At 37.7% G+C, this 20866-nt stretch overlaps 1 protein-coding gene and 1 pseudogene across 1 annotated transcript; one reads left to right on the top strand and one right to left on the bottom strand.

Annotated features, from left to right (window-relative positions):
• Positions 1–3418: 3418 nt before the first annotated feature.
• On the bottom strand, positions 3419–8790 carry LOC143555787 (phospholipid-transporting ATPase 6-like; annotated as a pseudogene).
• A 1637-nt stretch (positions 8791–10427) lies between these two features.
• Positions 10428–20350, top strand: LOC143555786 (putative casein kinase II subunit beta-4). The gene is made up of 5 exons (XM_077045283.1): positions 10428–10620; positions 17628–17864; positions 19142–19251; positions 19337–19502; positions 20056–20350. The coding sequence occupies exons 1-5, from the start codon at positions 10428–10430 to the stop codon at positions 20184–20186; spliced, it is 837 nt and encodes a 278-aa protein (XP_076901398.1). The 3' UTR covers positions 20187–20350.
• Positions 20351–20866: the final 516 nt, after the last annotated feature.

Genomic DNA, 20866 nt, shown 5'->3' with positions numbered 1-20866 from the left:
TTTTGAACTCTGTCCCATTGTCAGTCCTGATGTATTTAACCTTTTTCCCCATAATATTCTCAACCTTGGTAATCAAATTCATTACCAACTGAACCGTTTCATCCTTTGTCTCCAGGAATTATACCCAAGAATATCGAGAGAAATCATCAGTTATCACCAAGCAGTATGATGTTCCACCTAGGCTTTTTACATTCACTGGACCGAAGAGATCCATGTGAAGTAGGTCTAGGGTACTGACTATTGAATTAACCTTCTTGGTGTGATGAGATTTCTTGTGTTGCTTTCTCTTTTTGCACGATAAGCATTGGTCTTCAAAGTTGAAAATTTTCAATGGAACACCCAGCACCAGCCCATTCTTGACAATGTAGTTCATTTTTCGAAGATGAATATGCCCCATTCTTCGATGCCATAACTCGGACTCCGATTCAGTTGCTTTTGACAGAAGACATGCTTCTTCTGTTGCCATCTCAGTCGACCTCATGTCCATAACATATGTATTCTTTTCCCTTGGAGCCTTCATTACTATCCATTCCTCTGGTATCTTGAAACCAGAATACAGTACGATTGCTTCATTTTTGGTAAAGTGCACAGTGTAATCTTTGTCACAAATTTGAGATACACTCAGCAGATTATGCTTCAGCTCTTCAACGAAATTCACCTTTTCTAACTTCATTTTACCATTAGTCACCGTTCCAATTCCAGTAATTCTACCACCACTCTCTCCAGCAAAACTTACTCTACCTCCCTGAACAGGTTTCCATTCGTGTAACAAATTCTTGTTACCCGTCATGTGCCGGGAACAGCCGCTATCCACAACCCATAGATTGTTTGCAGCCCTGTTCAACTGTTCCTGCACGATTAAAGCAAAGGATTAAAATCTGGGGACCCAAGACCTATTGGTCTTGGGTCGATTAAATCTGTTAAAAGGCATCCCGTACTTTGGCTGTCCAAAGTTAGTATTAGAATGATTTCTGTAAGTCCTAAAAGGATACCTTCTAGTAGATTGACTATGAGGCCATCCAAACCTTCGTGAATTAAATGAATTATTACTAATGATTTGGTTGTTAACAGGGAAAAACTGAGATGGACTTCTTTGAAAACCTGGATTAGTCCAATATCTGAACTTTGATGAGTTTTCATTTTTACCATTATAGTAATTATTGTTAGTTCTATTCTCAGTTTTCGAAGGCCTCATAACTCTGAATCTCTGATTCAGAGGGCAATCAGCAATCAGGTGTCCTGTTTGATTGCATCTGAAACAGCTCATGTGTTCAACTTTCGTCTCAACAGTTGTTTTAGATGTTGAGGTTGCATTACTGCCCGTTTGTCTAACATATGGTGGGACATACGGGTTTAGTGGAGAATTCTTTTCAGTTGGTTTATGTTCCTCTCCACGTTTTAGTAACAAAGCCTCTTCTTTTGTCTCACTAGACTCGGATGTCTTGTCCGAATTTGATGAGACAGAACTAGGAACAGAAATCTTAACATTCGAAACAGGCTTACTCGTTTCGCTTTTACTAACTTCTGGATTTTTAATCGTAACTTTAACAGGAACTGTCTGACCAATTTCAACATCAACAGATTTCTGATTACTAGGATCATAAGTATAGTTATGATTATAAGGTGGTGGAACTTCAGAATATCCAATTCCTCCCCTTTTAACTGGGGAACGTTGATCACTTACGAGGTGATCAAGTATTGCGGAGGAATTTCTAAATTGCTCAAGCTTTCTGTTTAGTTCCACCACTTTCACCTGGTAATCAGCTATCTGTTTATCCCTTTCAGCAATTAGTTTGGTTTTCTCTTCTAACACTTCATAGCTAAGATCAATTACTTGTATTTTTTCAGCTAGACTGGCTTTAAGACTTCTGATATCTTTCTCACTAGCTTTTATTTTTACCGTGTAATTTTTTCTCTAGTTTTAGTGTAATAATGATCTTCTTTTAATGTTCTAAATTGAGCATCCAAACTAACAAACTGATCAGTTATTGTTTCAATTGTTCAGACAGATTTTCACATTTCGTACAAGGGAGTTTAGAACTTACCTCAGAGAGCTGATCTGTCACCTCTGCCATATAAGCTTGATCTTCTCTTGTCTCTCTGTTTTTTCCTTCAGTTTCGATGTTAACCAAGTTGGCCTGTTCGAACACTTCCTCAACTTGCAGATTCCAATTGTATTCCCCGTTCTGTCTGGATATCATTGCCCTATTCTCGTTACTTCCCCCATTCGGTTGTGTTGGCCTGTTCTGACTACGTTCTACACGTTCATTTGTGCATTCTTTAGCAAAGTGTCCATTCTGTTGACAGTTATAACACCGAACCTTTGACTTATCAAAACCTGGTCTTTCACCAACGAATTTTCTACCAGTCTTCTTCATAAACCTTTTAACTCTTCTTACTATCATTGCCATCTGCCACTGCAGATCCATTTCCTCCAGATCATCAGCATCGATCTGATCATAGTCTTCGTCTAAAGTTGCAGGATCAACGATTTTACCTTTAATGTAATTTTCGTAAGAAGCAATGAAAGATGCATAGAGAGCAAACTGCTGTTCAGCAGATTTAACACTCATGGGCATCTAAGAGTAGTTGTTGTTCCCAGCCGGATCTACACGGAATATCTCGTTCTACGTAGGTGCGGAATCCCTACGTAAGACGACACGAGCGTAGAAAACGATACACGTTAAACACAAGCAAACACACGTTACAATACTCAAAAGACACGTTGTATTGCAACTAGTAACACGTGAATCACCGATCACAATTACACGTATTGAACAACTTCTTCAAACAAGCCGTAACCTAAACCTATATAACATTCGGCAACTTCGCCTAACATGTTTAGGCGAAGTTGTCACTAACTTCGCTTGTTCCACAAGTTCGCCTATATCAAGCGAACTTGTGAGACAACTTCGCTTAATCATAAATACAAAACATACAAACTCGATTACAGACACTAGATACTGAACTACTGACATCATGTACCAACAGTATGGGAATGTTTTGGTCACCAAGTTAGGGTCAGATCCATAAATCTTGGGCTTGGATCGAGGCTTCGGAGGTGTGATCAATAGAGAATTATTGTAAGAATTTTTTTAGTCAGTTATCTGTTGCAATAATAAAATGTTTATCGATCCGGTGCCTTGACGATGTTCATTAGATGCTACCGAAATCGGAACAAATTCAGGTTTTTCCAGCCACAATCACATATTCAATGCTATATTTCACTGGTAAATTAGAATCATACACTGTTCTACATACATCAATTTGAACTGTACAAATATGGCTTCGTTAAGGTTTACATTCTAAACGTAGAACTCGATTTCATAGATTCTAGAATTGTGATATCATACTAGATATACATTGGCTGCAACTTGTTATTAGCAGATAGAACATCTCAAACTGATCCGAATATGATTCACGAAGAGTTATACGCAAGCGATGAATACTTTCTCGTCGTTCTCCCTTTCATTAGTCTCATCTTCGCATCCACCCGTGCAGATAAACCTATCTCGGTTTCTTGAGTCGCCTTAACCTGTTCTCTCTTCCACATTTTCCTATCTGTCACATCCTTCTTCATATTCTTCATCTCTTGCAGAATATGATGATCCTCCGGATTGTAACATCGCTGATACGATATGTGGATCAAGTACGGTATGTTGCATAATATCGTCACGAAAATCGTTGATAAATAGAATTTATATGCCGGTCCCAAAACTTCGGGTAGTTGATGATATATGTTACCAGCTGACCATTGAACCGGCATCATTCCGTATATGTAAACGATTAGATACCACACGACGATACTACCCCATATCGTGTGTAACTGGACTCGTGTCAAGTAATGTGAGACGAGAAATATTTGAACGTTAACCACCCATATTATGCTCGTGAACATAGCCGTCCCAATAACATACATATCGGCTGTTTGACCTTCTTTACGAAAGGATTCGGGGCTGAATATACGAAGGTTCACGAGATATATCACGAAAGATGCGTACACGCCATTTGCTAACCATCCGATAATTCTATACCAATCGAAAAACAAGTTTTTCGGGCCTTGCTGGTATAATGCAGGAAACTGCAGGCAAAACTCTGCACATATATCTTTTTCCAATACTCCTAATGCGAGAACCGGACACGAAGTGAGGAACACGTTGTAAAGCAACATGTACCAGTCATCGTAATGCATTTGACCCGAAAACCCCGTTTCGGCTTCGAAGTAGAATAATGTAAGGGCTAAAGTGATGTTTTTGTAGAAGAAGTAACATATCATTTTTGAGATTCTTTTGTAACACCAATGCCCATGTACAATTAATAATCTTTCCAAAAACCGAAACTGCGCGATCGAGAAGTCACTAGCCATGACCGCTTGCGTACCCTCCACACCACTGATACCGATCCCAATATCCGCTTCTTTAATCATACCAACATCGTTTGCACCGTCACCGATCCCTAAAGTTGTTCTCCCGGTCCCTTCTTTAACTAACCGGACCACCAAAGCCTTTTGTTTCGGTGACACCCGACAACATATGACCGAGGCACAGTTCACTGCTAGGTTCAAGAACTTAAACTTCATGTCGTCTTCCAACGCGTATGTTAAAGTCTTACCGTCTATGATCAGAGCGAACGCTGCATGAGGTTCTTTTTTGTTTTTTATCGAGTCTAAACCGGTCGTGATTTGTGATAAAATGTTTTCTTTTATAACATCTTTTGCAGCCTCAGCTAACATCTCTGCACTTACCACTATGCATATTTGCTTCATTCCTTGTCTAAGCAAACTACACGAAAACCCGATGTTGATCGCGGTTTCCATTTTGTCACCCGTTAAAACCCAAATCTTTAAACCGGCTAACGCTAATCTATCTATGCATTCGGGCACACCACTTTGCAACTTATCCTCTACCGCGGTTGCACCGACTAAAGTCAACCCTCTTTCCATTACTTCAGAGAAGTCTTCCATAAGTTCTTCCCTATTTGACCCGCTCGAAATCTGAGCATTATGAAACTTTTCATGCCACTCTGAGTACTCGCTTTCGCTAAGTTTTTTATACGCAAGGGCCAGCGTACGTAGCCCGGCTTCTCCATAATCGTTTAAGTTTTTCGTCGTGGCGTCTAAATACATTTTCCCATCATTCGCTAACCGATCAAAAATGATCGTATCCGCACCTTTGCAAAACATAAGAATTTGACCCGTTTCATCGCGTAAAATAACCGACATTCGTTTCCTCTTGCTAGTGAAATCCAACAAAGTTAAGATAGTGTATTCCTTTTCAACCAGTTCTTGATCCTTCGAGAGACGTTCAAGAACAACGACACTGTTTTGCGTTCGCTTAATAAACTGGAACCCGAATTCCCTAGCTGCAACGAGAAAAGCCCCTTCGTCTGGACTCTCGGCTTCGTAAGTCAACTCCCCGGTTTTCTCACTAACTTCGGGTATTGCAGTGTGACAAACTGCAAGTATCCGAAAGAATAATAATATAACATCCGAGTTCGGTTCTTTTGTCCAGTTCCCCTTTTGTAACCGATCGTCTTGAAAGCTAAACCCTTTGATCGCGCCTTTTTTGTTACTATTACTATTACCATCATCTGTGATAGTTATGGCTTCCAAAGATGCAGTATCACTCAAACTCCCATCTGCGGACTCTGCTTCTGATTCAAGTTGTGCATTTATTTGTTTAGCAGCTGCAAGTTCAACTTCACTAAGCCGCTTCCCATACGGACACCCTGCGATTAGGACTGTCACTTTTACTCGAAACTCAAAACACGACCCAAGAAAACCCGAACTAGCCTGACCCAAAAAACCCGAACTGAAGTAATTTTGGTTGGTTATTGGGTCAGATTTATGGGTTTCGGGTCAACCCGAAAAACCCGCAAACTTTTAGTTTTAAAACCAAATATATTTTTCGGTATAATAGACTAAGCTTTAGCCACTAAAATTATCAGAATCTGACGCTAATCGATTGTTATCATTCTACCTATTATGGATCGACTATTTATTGTTGAAAAAATGCTTTTTTGATTACGACTAGTAGCAACCGTAACCAAACAACCAAATCCCACCTGATTTTTTGAATTATTTTATTTGGTTATGTGGGCTTATTATTTGGTTATTTACGTTGCGAGTGAAAAGAATATGTTCTGTTAATTTTAGCATTGTAGTTTCTAATTTTTTTTTGTTTTCCAGGATAATCGAAACCCGATTAACCCAACCTGAACCCAAAAAAGCCCGTGATAGATTTTGGGTTGGGTTTCGGGTCAAGATTTAAAAATTAAAACTTTGAAACCCGAAGAACACCCTACCTGCGATCGAGCACTTAAGGAAATCCATCTGGTTACATGTCAAAGTCCCGGTTTTATCCGAAAGAATGGTGTCAACCTGCCCCAACTGCTCGTTTAAATTCGACGTTCTAGCATTCGCGGGAACTCCAGTAACATCATCATACAAATGCAAGTCATTGTTAATAAACCTTGCTTGAAGTATCTTTACCGCTTCTATCGAAACATAGAGCGATATAGGGACCAAGTAACCGTACAACATAAGCGCGGTCACAAGATGTCTCAAACCCGAAATGAGGAAATTATTTATATCGAAATCTTCCCCGGGCACCTCCGGGATCAATTACCACCACAAGGGAACCAAGTTCCTAGCAAAATAAGCAAACCCCGAAGCACTAACGATCGATATGAATATCAACAACCCGAACAACAAGTAGATGATCTTATCCATCTGCAGCTCGATTTTACTTCATTTCGAAGGCGATTGTGTCGTGTTTTGCATGACTTTAGTATCATTCCCAGTGAAAACCACAACACCATAAACATCTTCTGTGTTTCTAAGCTTTGAATCCCTTAGCAAAAGCTGCGCTGGATCGAGCGGATAAATGCTTCCATCGTACTCCAAATTACCAGTAAATGTGTAAAGATTCGAGTTCGGGCTTTCACAGCCAATCGTGGGCCGAAAATCTCGAAAATGTGTGGCTTTATCATCATCTACTGGGACTGGGAAGTTGAGGTTTTGAAGAGCTCTTTTAACTTTTAAATTTGTCTCACCGTCTAAATTCATGGTTTCAACATATGATATACCATCTTCATAGCTTGATTGTAGTAATAATAAATCAGCAGGGAAGAATTCATCTTTTTTAACTTTGACAATATCACCAACACAAACTTCCCGCCATTGTTTTAGTTCGAAATCACCGCTGGGACTGTGAACCGCAGCTTTCTGGCAGTTGGCTGTCATGTCCTGCCATGCAAAAACTGACAGTTTGGTTTTATGTTTTTGTAAAAATTGAATGGAATGGTTTGGTTTGGTTTGGTTTTGGTTTTACATAAACTAAATACCAAAAACCGAACATAATATGATTTACGCCCAAATTCATTATTTCTGTCAATTTTATTTATTTATAGTATATTGTTTTTTTATTAATCCAACTATCTTTTAGTCGTTGTCGGTTCCAACTAACGAATTGGCTGCTGACGATCCAATCTTTTAACTTATTTGTTATCAACGGTCTGCGACTAACAGAATACTAACGTCGTTAGTTACAGTTCGTCGGAAAAAAGCTTTTGGCGAGAAAAGTCACATTTTTTGCTGGAAAACACCGCCACCATCACCAATTGACTCACCACCAACCAACCACCACCACTTGAGCACCACCAACCGATTCCGACGATGGTTCTAGGGTTTCTCGGACCACAATAATTGAGGTTTTTACTATAAAAAGGCTCCTAAAGGTTGGATCAAAGGTTACAAAGATATTTGGGATGAAAATGTTGAGTTTTTCAGAAAAAAAATTTGAGTTTTCCGGCCAAAAAAGTTTTTCCGGCGACCTGCAACTAACGACGTTAGGATCATGTTTGTTGCGGATAGTTGGGAACAAATACGCTAAAAGATGAGACCATCAGCAGCTAATTTGTTAATTGGACCGATATCGACCAAAAAATGATGATTGGGATTAATAAAAACCAACGCACCACTTGAATTTTTGGGTCAATAATAAATTATTGACCCAAAAATTCAAGTTCAAATGTCAAAACCTAAAAAATGAACCAATCCAAAACAAAAGTGACGTCTTGGTTTTATGTTTTTCTAAATAAACTGAATTTTAGGATTTCTATTTTTTATTTCAAGTAATTTATAAGAATTTAATAAATATGTAACTAAATATTATAGCCCAAATATATAAAATTAGTTAAGTAAATGATTTACGTTCAAATTCATTATTTAGACTTACCCAAAATTTTCATGGCAAAACTGAAAGAAACTGAACCTAAACCAAAATGTAAAAAACCATAACTGAACAATTTTTAAAAATTTAAAACCGAATTTTCGTTTAATGGTTCCGTCTAGCCAAAACCAAACCATGCACACCCTACCTGCCAATGTCTTTGAAGGTCTTCATACAACTCCTTCGTGAGGCTAAACCCAACGACCAAAGCCAACGGGACGACTTGGCTAGGCCAGTCGAACGGGGCATAATCAGTAAACGTCAAGCCCGCGGCCACAAGGAAGTAAAAATTCGCAACACGGTTAAACTGTTCAAACAATGCAATGGGTAGGAAGTTAAACAATGTATATTTGGTGGTGGAAACATAGTTTGTACAGAAAAGCGGAGGCGACGAATCCTCTGGGAGGGCGGGTTGGTTAACGAGGATGACACGTGGGTAACCGGAGATTTCTTCGGCTCGTGCTTCGGATTTTTTGTATGATGGTTTTGTTCGGATGTTGGCTAGTGTGCAGAGGCTGCTCCTGAAGAGCTTGGCTGCTTTTATGCCACCTTTTGCCATTAATATGAGTTTGGATTAATATTGTTCGTAGCATGCATTTTTTTTAGTTGGTTTGGATGATAGAGTTGAAAGGAGATTGAAGGTTGTCAATAATGGTGGATGAGATGAAGATTGAAGGTTCAAAGAATGGTGGAGTTTGGTGGTTATGAGGATTTTGTGTGAAATGAATTGGTTGGTTGATTGAGATTGTTTTGGGTGTGAAAATATTTAATCCATGGATTTTGGTTAATGATTATGTTAATATGTTACTATAAAAAGAATGACTAAGAGTATATGACAAATGTTAGATTATTGTATAATTTCTTGCAAATTACAAAACTTGTATTTGGCTATTTAGCCAATGAATTTTGGTGATTGTTGAATATTATTAGCTTAATATGTTGCTATAAAAAAATCATAATAAGTGCGCGTTCGTTTCACATAATGAAATGGAATTGGAATTTGCATTGGATTTGGAATCTGAACATTCCAATAGGAATTGAAATTGAAATCCATGTTCTTGATGTGTTCGTGTGACAAATGAAATGTAATATATCATCACAAATGAATTAGAATCGTTTTTTACGAGGATAACAGCGGAAACATTTTAGTTTTTTTAGAATTTTTGATTTTTATATATTTTTTGCGCTACGATTTCTAATTATTTTTTAAAATTTTTTTAGGAGTTTTCTGTTATGATACAAGCCCCTTAAAAAATATTCATAAATAATAATATATAGCCCTGCTTGCGGTGCGCACATATGATGTATATATGTGTGAACCCTCGGGTGGGCAAAAGTGAAATTGCACTAATTTTGACGTTATTTTACTAATCTCGTGAAAATAACGTTAAAAGTGACGGACGGTTAATCAGGCATCATGTAGTGGCGTTGATAGCTGAAAGATAAGGGTACATGCACCGATCAGCTGGTGCCCCGATGATTGAGTGCTATGTGCCTTATGTCCAAGGCTTGATGCAAAACTACTATCGAGCCGGGGGTCTCACCGGAAGCAGCCTCTCTATCCCTATGGGGTAGAGGTAAGGCTGCCTACATCTTACTCTCCTCAGACCCTACCATAGCTTTGCTATTGGTGGGATATACTGAGTACGATGAAATAATAATATAAAATTCATAACTCAAAATATAAATTAAAAAAACTAAAATGTTTTATTCGTTATCCTCGTTCAAAAAAAAAATGTTATCCTCGTTCAAAAAAAAAGAAAAGAAAAACAGAACTCGAGAAAAGATTCCAATGAATTTACTTAAAATCCTTCACGTTTTGGAAGGATTTGGAATCCATTTATTTATTTAAATGAATTTGAATGAATTGAATTTCAATTTTAATTACTGAACACACCAAAATGAAATTAAGATTCAAATTCCAACGAAATAATTACGTCATGTTACGGGTTTTTCATGTTGACCCGAAACTTATTCGAACCTCGGAACATTCGGATTATTCTTTTCTCGAATTTAGGATTACTTCGTTCTCTCTCTCACAAGTACAACTCCCATTTCTCCCACTCCACTCCCAAAAAGACGAATTTAACCGAACCATTTTATTATTATTATTATTATTATTATTATTATTATTATCATCACTTGGACACAAAACCCTAATCTTAGGGTTTCAATTTCACACCAAATCAATCCACCATGTACAGAGACAGAGGTGGATCAGGATCCAAGACTCGATCTTCAACGGCCACAAGCTCCAGACCAGGACTCACTGTGAACGGCAAAGATGGCACCAATAATAATAATAATAATAATAATCGTTTGTCGCCTTCAAGTTCCAAGCTTTCTTCGTTGTCTAGGTCTTCTTACCCTAACAAGAAGCTATCCAAAGGTATATATCTCCAAATTTGTGTTGGGTTAGTTTAAATTTGACGAATTTGTTGTGGGCATTTTATCAAACACCTGGTGGGCGTGTTTGCTTTTGACTGATTTTTTATTATTTTAGGGTGGATTAGATTTGGTGTGAATAAGAAGAGGTTAATTTAGCTTGTGTGTAGCACTTGTGAATCAAAAGTTGAAAAAATTGTATTAAATAAACTGACTTGTTGCCCGGTACCTCGTAAAAGGTTAATTTAGCTGTGATTCTGAAAAGAGTTCAGCGGGTTGTGCATAGTAACTCATTGATGCCGAAGAACGATGACTTTGTTTTCAGCAGGTTCGGTTTTGCCATTCAAAAGAGGTTGGTGGCACAGCCTGTTGCCCACTTACCTGCCTCTCTATTGTAATTGGATCCTTTTTATTATAAATAAACTGACTTGTTTAAAAGAAAAGAAAGAAATTTTAGGGGGTGTTTGGGATTCATTATTTTCGCTCCTTATAGCTTATAATTTATTATAAGTTATAAGGTGTTTGGGAAAGTTATATTTTGTGAGTGTATAAGGTATAAGTTACAACTTTGTAATTTATAACTTATGCCTTAAATAAGTTATCAATCAATCAATCAATCAATCATACCCAGTAAAATCCCACCGACAGCAAAGCTATAGGTAGGGTCTGGGGAGGGTGGGATGTAGGCACACCGTACCTCTATCCAAAGGAATAAAGAGGTGGCTTCCAGAGAGACCCTCGGCTCTAAGAACATGTGTATGAAGCAAAAAAAGGAAATCAAAGTTTAACAGTTATATAAAAAACTACTACTAATTATAATAATATTAATAAGTTATAAGGAGGTAAAATAAGGAATCCCAAACACCCCCTTATTTGTGAATTTTAGGTTACAAGTGTTTTTGTAGATTGTTTAGGTACTGTACTGATTCAGTACCGAACAGGTATCAACCGAACACAATTTGTACCGGTATTTGTTTTTTTTATTTTTATTTTTTCAGCATTGGTACCATTTGGTTTTGGTAGTTTCATTGTTACTGGTACCATTTGGTGCTGAAACGAAAAAATCAGTACGATAGGTGGGTTATCATTTTATTTGTTTTTGGAACGGTTCCGATCTCATTCGTAGCTTGATTCATGCTTTTGAAACTGGTGAGATTTTTTAGGATGGACAAAATTAGGGGTAAAACTGGTGAGGTTTTTTTTTTTTTTTTTTCTTTTTTACGGCATTGGTACCATTTGGTTTCAGCAGTTTCATTGTTATCGGTACCGAACTGAAAAATTCTGTACGGTTTTACTTGTTTTTTGGTACGGTTCCGATCTCATCCGTAGCATGATTCATGCTTTTTGAAACTGATAGAGATTTCTTTTTAGGATGGACAAGATTAGGGGTGACAATAAAGGTTAATTTAGCTTGTGTAGCAATAATGTAGTAGAAGTTGAAATTGTATCAAATTTTTACGTTAACAGATGAACGCCTACATAAGTTACACATCATCTAGGTAAATTGAAGAGAAAAGTACATTAGGAAGAAGCTAGCACATGCGGTATCGGTTAATTTTTCAAAAAAGTTTTGATCTTGTTTCGAGATATGAGGTGGGATTGTTTTCTTAACTAATGAAGCAGAAGTTGAAATTGCATAAAATTTTTAGGTTAACAGATGAACAGTTACATAATTAAATGGGCTTCAGGTGAATTGAGATAAAAGAACATCAGGAAGAAGTTAGCATATGCGGTGTCGGTTAATTTAAAAAAAGTTTAATATTGTTTGGGATATGAGATGGGATTGTATTCTTGTGTATATATATATTTATACTTCTGCATTTTTGGCCACACGATGGTGTATAAGATAAAAAGTTGTTAGGAGAGAATCTTTGTTGAAAATATTCTGTTTCATTTTTTTTCATCGATAACGCTTACTGTTAGGTTCGGAGTCACACACAAACACGAATACAATAGTAAAACCGAAAGAATAAACGAAAGAGACACAAGGATTTAAGTGGTTCGGTCACGGTGTATGACCTACGTCCACTGTCGATAACTGGGGTTTTCTTATTATTGAGTGATACCAACTTACAAGTACAGGAGAGAATATATAGACTAGACAATTAGGGTTTAACCCTTTAACTAAACTGGGCCTGATTAGAGCTTTTGGGCTTGGCCAAAACTCAAACAGCTTAATCTCCTAATTCTGTCTATTCGTCTAAACCGGACCCGACCCATGATGGATCGGAGACCACAACATAACAATCTCCCACTTGGGCTTCGAGACATCTTCTCTAAACCACCACTTGGATGCGTCAAACATTTCAACCTGCTCCCATTTGGAGACGTAAAATGTCTTCACCTGCATTGCCTTGTACATGTAAAATAAAACCCATCTGGTTTTGCACCTCCTAGTTACCCTTCGCCTTCTCAACATTATTCCTGAAGGCCTACTGAAGCTCTGCACAGCTTCAGCTTATCCAGCATCACCGGCTTGGTGAACATATCTGCTGGATTCTTAGCACCTGAGATATTTTTCAAACTGAAAACACCATCACTGATCAAATCTCTGACAAAGTGATATCTCCTCCCGATGTGCTTAGTCTTCGAATGATAGACTGGATTCTTCGCAAGTTTCACTGCACTCTCATTGTCACAATATAAGAACTCTGCCTTTTTCTTTCCCAACTCTTCAAGAAAAGTTCTCAACCATACTAATTCTTTACTTGCTTCGGCTGCTGCCATATATTCTGCCTCAGTGGTTGATAAAGCAACACTTTTCTGAAGTCTGGACATCCAACATACTGCTGTTCCCCCAACTGTGAAAACATAACCAGTAGTGCTTTTAAACGTCTTCTTACATCCACCCAGATCAGCATCTGAATAACCCCTGAGAATTGTATCCTTCCCCTTAAAACATAACCCCAAACTGGAAGTACCCTTTAAGTATCTGAGTAACCATTTCACCGCTTCCCAATGTTCCTTTCCCGGATCCGACATAAAACGACTAACTACCCCGACAGCATGAGCAATGTCTGGCCGTGTACAAACCATGGCGTACATGAGACTGCCAACAGCAGATGCATACGTAACTTTAGCCATCTCTGTTCTTTCTTCCTCTGTTCTGGAAGACTGGTCTTTGGTAAGTTTGAAATGACTTCCCAGAGGTGTGTTTCTCGGTTTAGTCTTCTCATCATTCATCCTGAATCTTTCTAACACTTTCCCTATGTATTTCTCTTGGGATAGTGTTATGGAGCCATCTTTCTTTCTGGATATACTCATCCCCAAAATCTGTTTGGCTAGACCAAGATCTTTCATCTCAAATTCATCAGACAACTGTTTCTTCAACTTGCGAATCTCCTTCATATCAGATCCTGCAATTAACATATCATCTACATAAAGAAGTAGAATGATATATGAGCCTTTAAACTTCTTTAAGTAGCAGCAATGGTCGGCCTCGCATTTCTTGTACCCAGTTCTCACCATAAAATCATCAAACTTTAGGTACCATTGCCTAGGTGCCTGCTTCAGACCATACAAGCTTTTCTTCAATTTGCAGACCCATTTTTCTTTCCCGGCAACCTGAAATCCCTCAGGTTGTGCCATATAGATCTCCTCGTCAAGATCACCATGTAAAAATGCTGTCTTAACATCTAATTGCTCTAGATGTAAATTTTCTGCAGCAACAATACTTAAGATCAATCTGATGGTGGTCATATTCATAACTGGAGAGAATATTTCATTATAATCAATTCCCTTCTTTTGCTGGAAACCCTTGACCACTAAACGAGCTTTGTATCGTTTAGACCCATCATGTTCTTCCTTGACTCTATAGACCCATTTATTCTGTAGAACTCTTTTATCTGGTGGAAACTTGGTTAAAACCCATGTCTGGTTTTTACTCAAAAGAGTTCATCTCCTCCTTCATAGCATGCTCCCACTGGAGCGAATCTTTCAACTTAAGTGCTTCATAATAACTCTCTGGCTCACCATTTTCAGTTAAAAAGAGATAATTAACTGAAGGTTTGTAACGTACCGGCTGTTTAGAAACTCTGGTGGACCTCCTAACCCAGTGCTGAGGCGGGTCAGGTTCTTGTGGAGACTGTTCATCCTCAGACTCTGAACTCCCACTGTCAGAGACTCCCTCTGACTCTTCATTTCCACCAATATCATCATCTTCAAATTCAGGAACTGTGGTTTCTTCAGTTTCTGTCTCGGGTTCGGTAGCTGACTCAACTGTCTTTTTCTGAGCATCAATTTCATATTCAACCTGCTCTTTCTGAACCCTTGATTTTGAAGTGTTTCTATCTTTGTATAACTCAGCCTCATTAAAAGTTGCATGCTTGCTTCTGACTACTTTTCTGCTTTCTAAATCCCAAAGCCTGTAGCCCATTTCGTTTGACCCATATCCAATGAAAACATATTTTTTAGCTTTAGCATCAAGCTTGTCATTTTTCACTAGATCATAAGCGCTACACCCAAAGACTTTCAAATGCTTATAATCTGCAGCTTTACCTTTCCACTCTTCTTCTGGTGTCTTGAAACCCAACGGTACTGACAATCCCCGGTTAATTAAATAAGCTGCAGTGTTAACTGCATCTGCCCAGAACGTCTTTGGAAGCCCGGCATTAAGTCTCATACTTCTTGCCCTTTCATTTAACGTCCTGTTCATTCGTTCTGCCACTCCATTTTGTTGAGGAGTGCCAGGGACTGTAAAGATCATCCGAATACCGTACTCTTCACAATAATCACGGAATTCTTTGCTAACGTATTCACCACCGTTATCCGACTTCAAGCATTTCACCTTCAAATCAGTTTCCAATTCAACAGCAGTTTTCCATTTCTTAAAAGTATCAAAAACATCAGATTTATTTTTAAGAAAGTAAACCCATACCTTGCGTGTCGAATCATCAATGAAGGTGACATAATAGTGCGATCCTCCCAAAGAAGAGACTGAAGTTGGTCCATAGACATCAGAGTGAATAAGCTCCAATTTCTGAGCTTTCGGTTGTTTTCCGGTCTTCACAAAAGATACTTTCTTCTTTTTACCGAAAACACATGGTTCACAAAATTCAGATTCAACCTTCTTCAGTTCTGGAATTTTTCCTCTAGCAACGAGCATTTTCATCCCTTTTTCACTCATGTGGCCGAGTCGTTGGTGCCACAAACTAGACTGACTCGGTCCACTGGTCACTGCATTTACCCCATCAGCTGGAATTTCAACCATGTATAAGGTGCCCTTCTTTTTATCTCTGGCGATCACAAGATTCCCTTTCACAACTTTCCATTTACCCCCACCAAACATAACATCATATCCTTGGTCATCTAACTGCCCAACAGAAATTAGCTTTCTTCTAAGGCTAGGAACGACCCGAACATCCTTTAGAGTCCATGAGGTGCCCAATGAAGTTTTTAGTTCAATATCCCCCATCCCCGTGATATCAACAGCATGATTATTAGCCAAACGAACTTTACCAAAATTACCTGTTCGGAGATTCTTCATCTTCTTCGTGCTATAAGTGGCATGAAAAGATGCACCAGAATCCATAATCCATGAATCTGTTGATTCTTCAACACAACAGATAAGAGTCTCTTCTGAACCTTCTGAATCATCTGAACCGGTGGCCAGATTAACTTCCTTCTTAGATTCTTTCTTTTCTTTTGAAATTGAGGGGTTAGGGCATTGGTTTCTGAAATGCCCCATTTCTTTGCAATTCCAACACTCAATGTCTTTTCTGGGCTTTGACTGACTTCTTCTTCTAGACTTTGACCTACCCCTGCCATTACCTTTCTCTCTTCTCCTACCTCTCCCTTCGGTGCTCAATATAGAACTAGATGTCTCACCAGAATTCCTTCTTCTTATGTCCTCCCCTAAAATCAAATCCCGGACTCCTTCAAAAGTAAGCTTAGTATTCCCAGAAGAACTACTAACTGCAGTAACAGTCCCTGACCAACTTTCGGGTAACGAGGATAACAAGAGTAACGCTTGAACTTCATTATCAAACTTGATATCAACAGAAGACAAACGAGAAATAATAGTGTTGAAGTCATTAACATGAGAGGTAACAGATGCCCCTTCCTTCATTCTGGTGTTAACTAGCTGTCTAATCAGAAATACCTTGTTTGATGCAGAAGGTTTTTCATACATATTTGACAAGGCTTTCATAAGACCATACGTGGTAGTTTCATTTACAATATTGAATGCCACATTCTTAGCTAGTGAGAGTCTAATAACAGCTATGGCTTTTCTGTCAAGTACCTTCCACTCATCATCTTTCATACTTTCCGGTTTCCTCTCTTCTAGTGCTTCCATTAAATCTTTCTGACATAGCAAATCCTCAATTTGCATTTTCCACCATCCAAAATCCTGACCATCAAACTTCTCAATCTTGATCTTTCCGTCCTCAGCCATTATCCAAACTGAGTTTTGATTACAGCAAACAACCAAACTACCCAAGGAATAAAAGGACTGGAAACTGATCAGAAAAAACGAACCAGCAGCTGCGGAACCCTAATCAGCGGCGGCGGTACTGTAGCGGCGGCGCGGTACTATAGCGGCGGCGGCGGTACTGTAGCGGCGGCGGTACTGTAGCAGCGGAGCAGCGGCGGCGGAACTGTGTGTATAATCGAGAACCAGGCTCTGATGCCAATTGTTAGGTTCGGAGTCACACACAAACACGAATACAATAGTAAAACCGAAAGAATAAACGAAAGAGACACAAGGATTTAAGTGGTTCGGTCACGGTGTATGACCTACGTCCACTGTCGATAACTGGGGTTTTCTTATTATTGAGTGATACCAACTTACAAGTACAGGAGAGAATATATAGGCTAGACAATTAGGGTTTAACCCTTTAACTAAACTGGGCCTGATTAGAGCTTTTGGGCTTGGCCAAAACTCAAACAGCTTAATCTCCTAATTCTGTCTATTCGTCTAAACCGGACCCGACCCATGATGGATCGGAGACCACAACATAACACTTACCATTTGCTTAAATCATTATTATTTATTTATTTTTTTAACTACAGGGGAGGAGAACATAGTAGAGGAATCTGAAACTGATAGTGAGGAATCGGATGTTAGTGGGTCTGACGGGGAAGACACGTCTTGGATATCATGGTTTTGCAATCTACGTGGAAATGAGTTTTTCTGTGAAGTTGATGAGAATTACATACAAGATGACTTTAATCTCTGTGGTTTGAACAGCCAAGTTCCGTATTATGATTATGCTCTTGATTTGATCCTGGACGCTGAGTCCTCTCACGGTAATGCTTCTCTCTTAATTCAGGTGGAAACTTGTCTTTATATTTCTTTATACAAATGCATGCCATGTTTGTTTTCATCTGTGGTATGCATTTTTGCATCTAGTAGTTGTTTTGTCGTGTTTAATTTCATAGAGATGGGCAAAAGAACCGGTAACCGAACCAATCCGAAAATCGAACTGAAACCGAACTGATTTGAAACCGATTATGTAGAAACCGGTTTGAAATCGATTGAAACCGTAGGTTTGGACTTTGGAACTGGTTTGCAATTTTCTTCACCGAAACCGACCATAAACCGGTTTTGACTTTTGTTGACCAAACCGAACCGGTTTCAACCCAAACAACTGGTTTGTGCACCTCTATAATTGCATGTGTCTTTAATCTTTATGATACTTAAGTTCATTTAGGTGATTCTTCTCACTTGCTTACTAAGGGCTAAACTTTTCACCTTTTGGTATGTATAAAGAACAGACGGGACTTTGAAATAAATAAATAAGCGAACTAGGCAAGATATTTAATACTACAAATTTGTTAAGGAGATATCAACACCGAAGAACTTTGGAAAACAATCTAATTAATTTAAGAGAAGATAAACAATACACAAGCATGCACTTGTGACTAGACCACATTTAAGTAATCTATTTAATTGGTTGAATTGCGTAAAGGTAAAGTTAAGCCGATGCGCAAACTGTGGTTTTTGATTTATGGGATTTTCCATAGAGATCGCAGCATTTCTGTTATTAATGTTCTAGAACAAACTAATTGCAACTATTAATAAAAAATATTAATGAGGTTGAAATTTTTTATCTTTTCTCAATTTTTGTTCTATTGTGTGCGTTTATTAGTCAAACGCTCTTAACTAAAGTATGCATCAAGTCCAACTATTTCATTTTAGACTAATAATAAAAGCAACGATTTTCATTAAACAACATATATGTTGAGACTTGAGACATAGAGATGATATTGCAAAGTATATAGCTAGGATATAATCTTGTATATAGGGTACTCACATGTCAAAAACTCAGCGTTTGATTATGAAGTTTATAGGTCTATTTGTGAAGGGTATAAATGGATCTTTGTAATTTAGGTTAGTAAGTGGGTGTGAATGGGATATTATTTTTTGAATCAAAGTACGCGAATATGATGTTTTAGTGCTGCCTACTGCCTACAAAATACGATTCTCTTCAATTGTTTGGATCCTATCTTTATCGTGTTTTCATGCAATGTAATATACTAAGTCAAGAGTAAATGTGCAACTTGACTTGGTTTAATACACACAGGTGATATGTTTTCAGAAGAACAAAATGAAATAATTGAATCAGCAGCCGAGATGCTTTACGGCCTTATTCACGTACGATATATCTTAACAACCAAAGGATTGAATGCCATGGTAAGAAGCCATTCTTCAATCTCGAATCAGCTATTTAATACTTTTCTAAAAATTAACAATTGGAGCAAATCATCCTTTTCAACAGCTCGATAAATACAAGAATGCAGAATTTGGCAGATGCCCAAGGGTTTACTGTTGTGGTCATCCCTGTCTTCCTGTTGGTCAATCAGACGTGTCCCGACAAAGCAATGTAAAAATTTTCTGTCCAAAATGCGAAGACATCTATACTCCTCAATCAAGGTTTCAAGACAGTATCCTTTTTGTTCTATATTTGACTTTTGGGCTTTTTTGGGAGAAATTTATCAAAATTTGAAAGATTGGAGCTTTGAAACTAAGATTTTTTTTTATTATTTATATTGAAATGAAAATAATTTCCAAAATCTGAAGTGGGCATCTTTCTTGAAACAGAGGGTCATTTCTTTATTATTAAGGTAAGTTATTTACTTTTTCTTTGGAGAAAAATATTAAAATTCAAAAAGATTGGAGCTTTAAAATCAAGATTTTTTAATTATTTATAATGAAATGAAAATAACTTCCAAAATCTGAAGTGGGCATCTTTCTTAAACAGAAAGATCATTTCTTGATTCTGTATTTTTAGGTGGTAAGTTCTTTACATTTTTTGGAGCAAACATTAAAATTTATAATAGATTGATTCTTTAAAATCAAGATTTTTATTTTATTTTTTGTTGAATTTGAAAATAACTTCAAAAATCTGAAGTGAGCATCTTTCTTGAAATACAAAGCTCATCTTTTTATATAGTTTTCTGTATGTGGACTCCGCAACATTTCTTTAACAGTATCTAGACCTTGATGGAGCCTATTTCGGGTCAACGTTTCCTCACTTGTTCTTGATGACCTACGGACACCTCAAACCGCAAAAGCCATCACAAGATTACATTCCTAGGGTCTTCGGCTTCAAGGTCCACAAGCCGTGACCTCAAGGCCGGACCCAAGATGGGCTTTCGGCTTACATTTTCAGCCCATTTTGCTAGTAACATTCTCAAGATAAGGAAATTAATCAAGAAATATAACTTATTCAAAGGCCTGATAAGAAATCGCATCACAACCTTAGGATCCATTATATATGATTATGTTAAAACACCTATTAGAATTTAAAAAAAAAAGTCAAAATGCTTAAAAAAATGTTGTGTAAGTGTGTTTTGCTGCTTGTTTTCATCATCTTATTTGTTAAGTACTTATTTTATGTATCTGCAGTTAATGATACCGGTTCAAACAGTAGTCATTAGTTATGTAACTGTTTTCCGGCTTTTGTTTTTGATTGATCAAGTTATTAATTTTATTGTATTTTAAGATTCGGTCTAAGGAAACGAAAACAATTTTTTTCTTGGCTGTTTTGATTTCCAACTGGTTTGGATTTCGGAAACAGGTTTTCGTGAACCTGAAAACGTCATTTTAGGTTTACATTCTATATATTAAGAAGGGTATAGTTGGTTTAAGTTTATCTGGTTTTTGGTTTTATTATTTTGATTCTTTTGGAGAAGAATATCATAATGCTTACTTAGCCGTATAAGTCAATGCATATAATTCAGTTGAAGAATAAATCTATCATTTTCTGGATGATTAGAATATGCCTTGAAAGAATATTTATTTTGTG

This window comes from Bidens hawaiensis, unplaced genomic scaffold (genome assembly GCF_021521415.1).
Source record: "Bidens hawaiensis isolate Kalapana, Puna unplaced genomic scaffold, B.hawaiensis_p1.1 tig00018313_1, whole genome shotgun sequence".
NCBI classification, from domain to species: Eukaryota; Viridiplantae; Streptophyta; class Magnoliopsida; order Asterales; family Asteraceae; genus Bidens; species Bidens hawaiensis.
The sequence above is the reverse complement of the archived record's forward strand: the minus strand, read 5'-3'. Positions and strand labels throughout refer to the sequence as shown.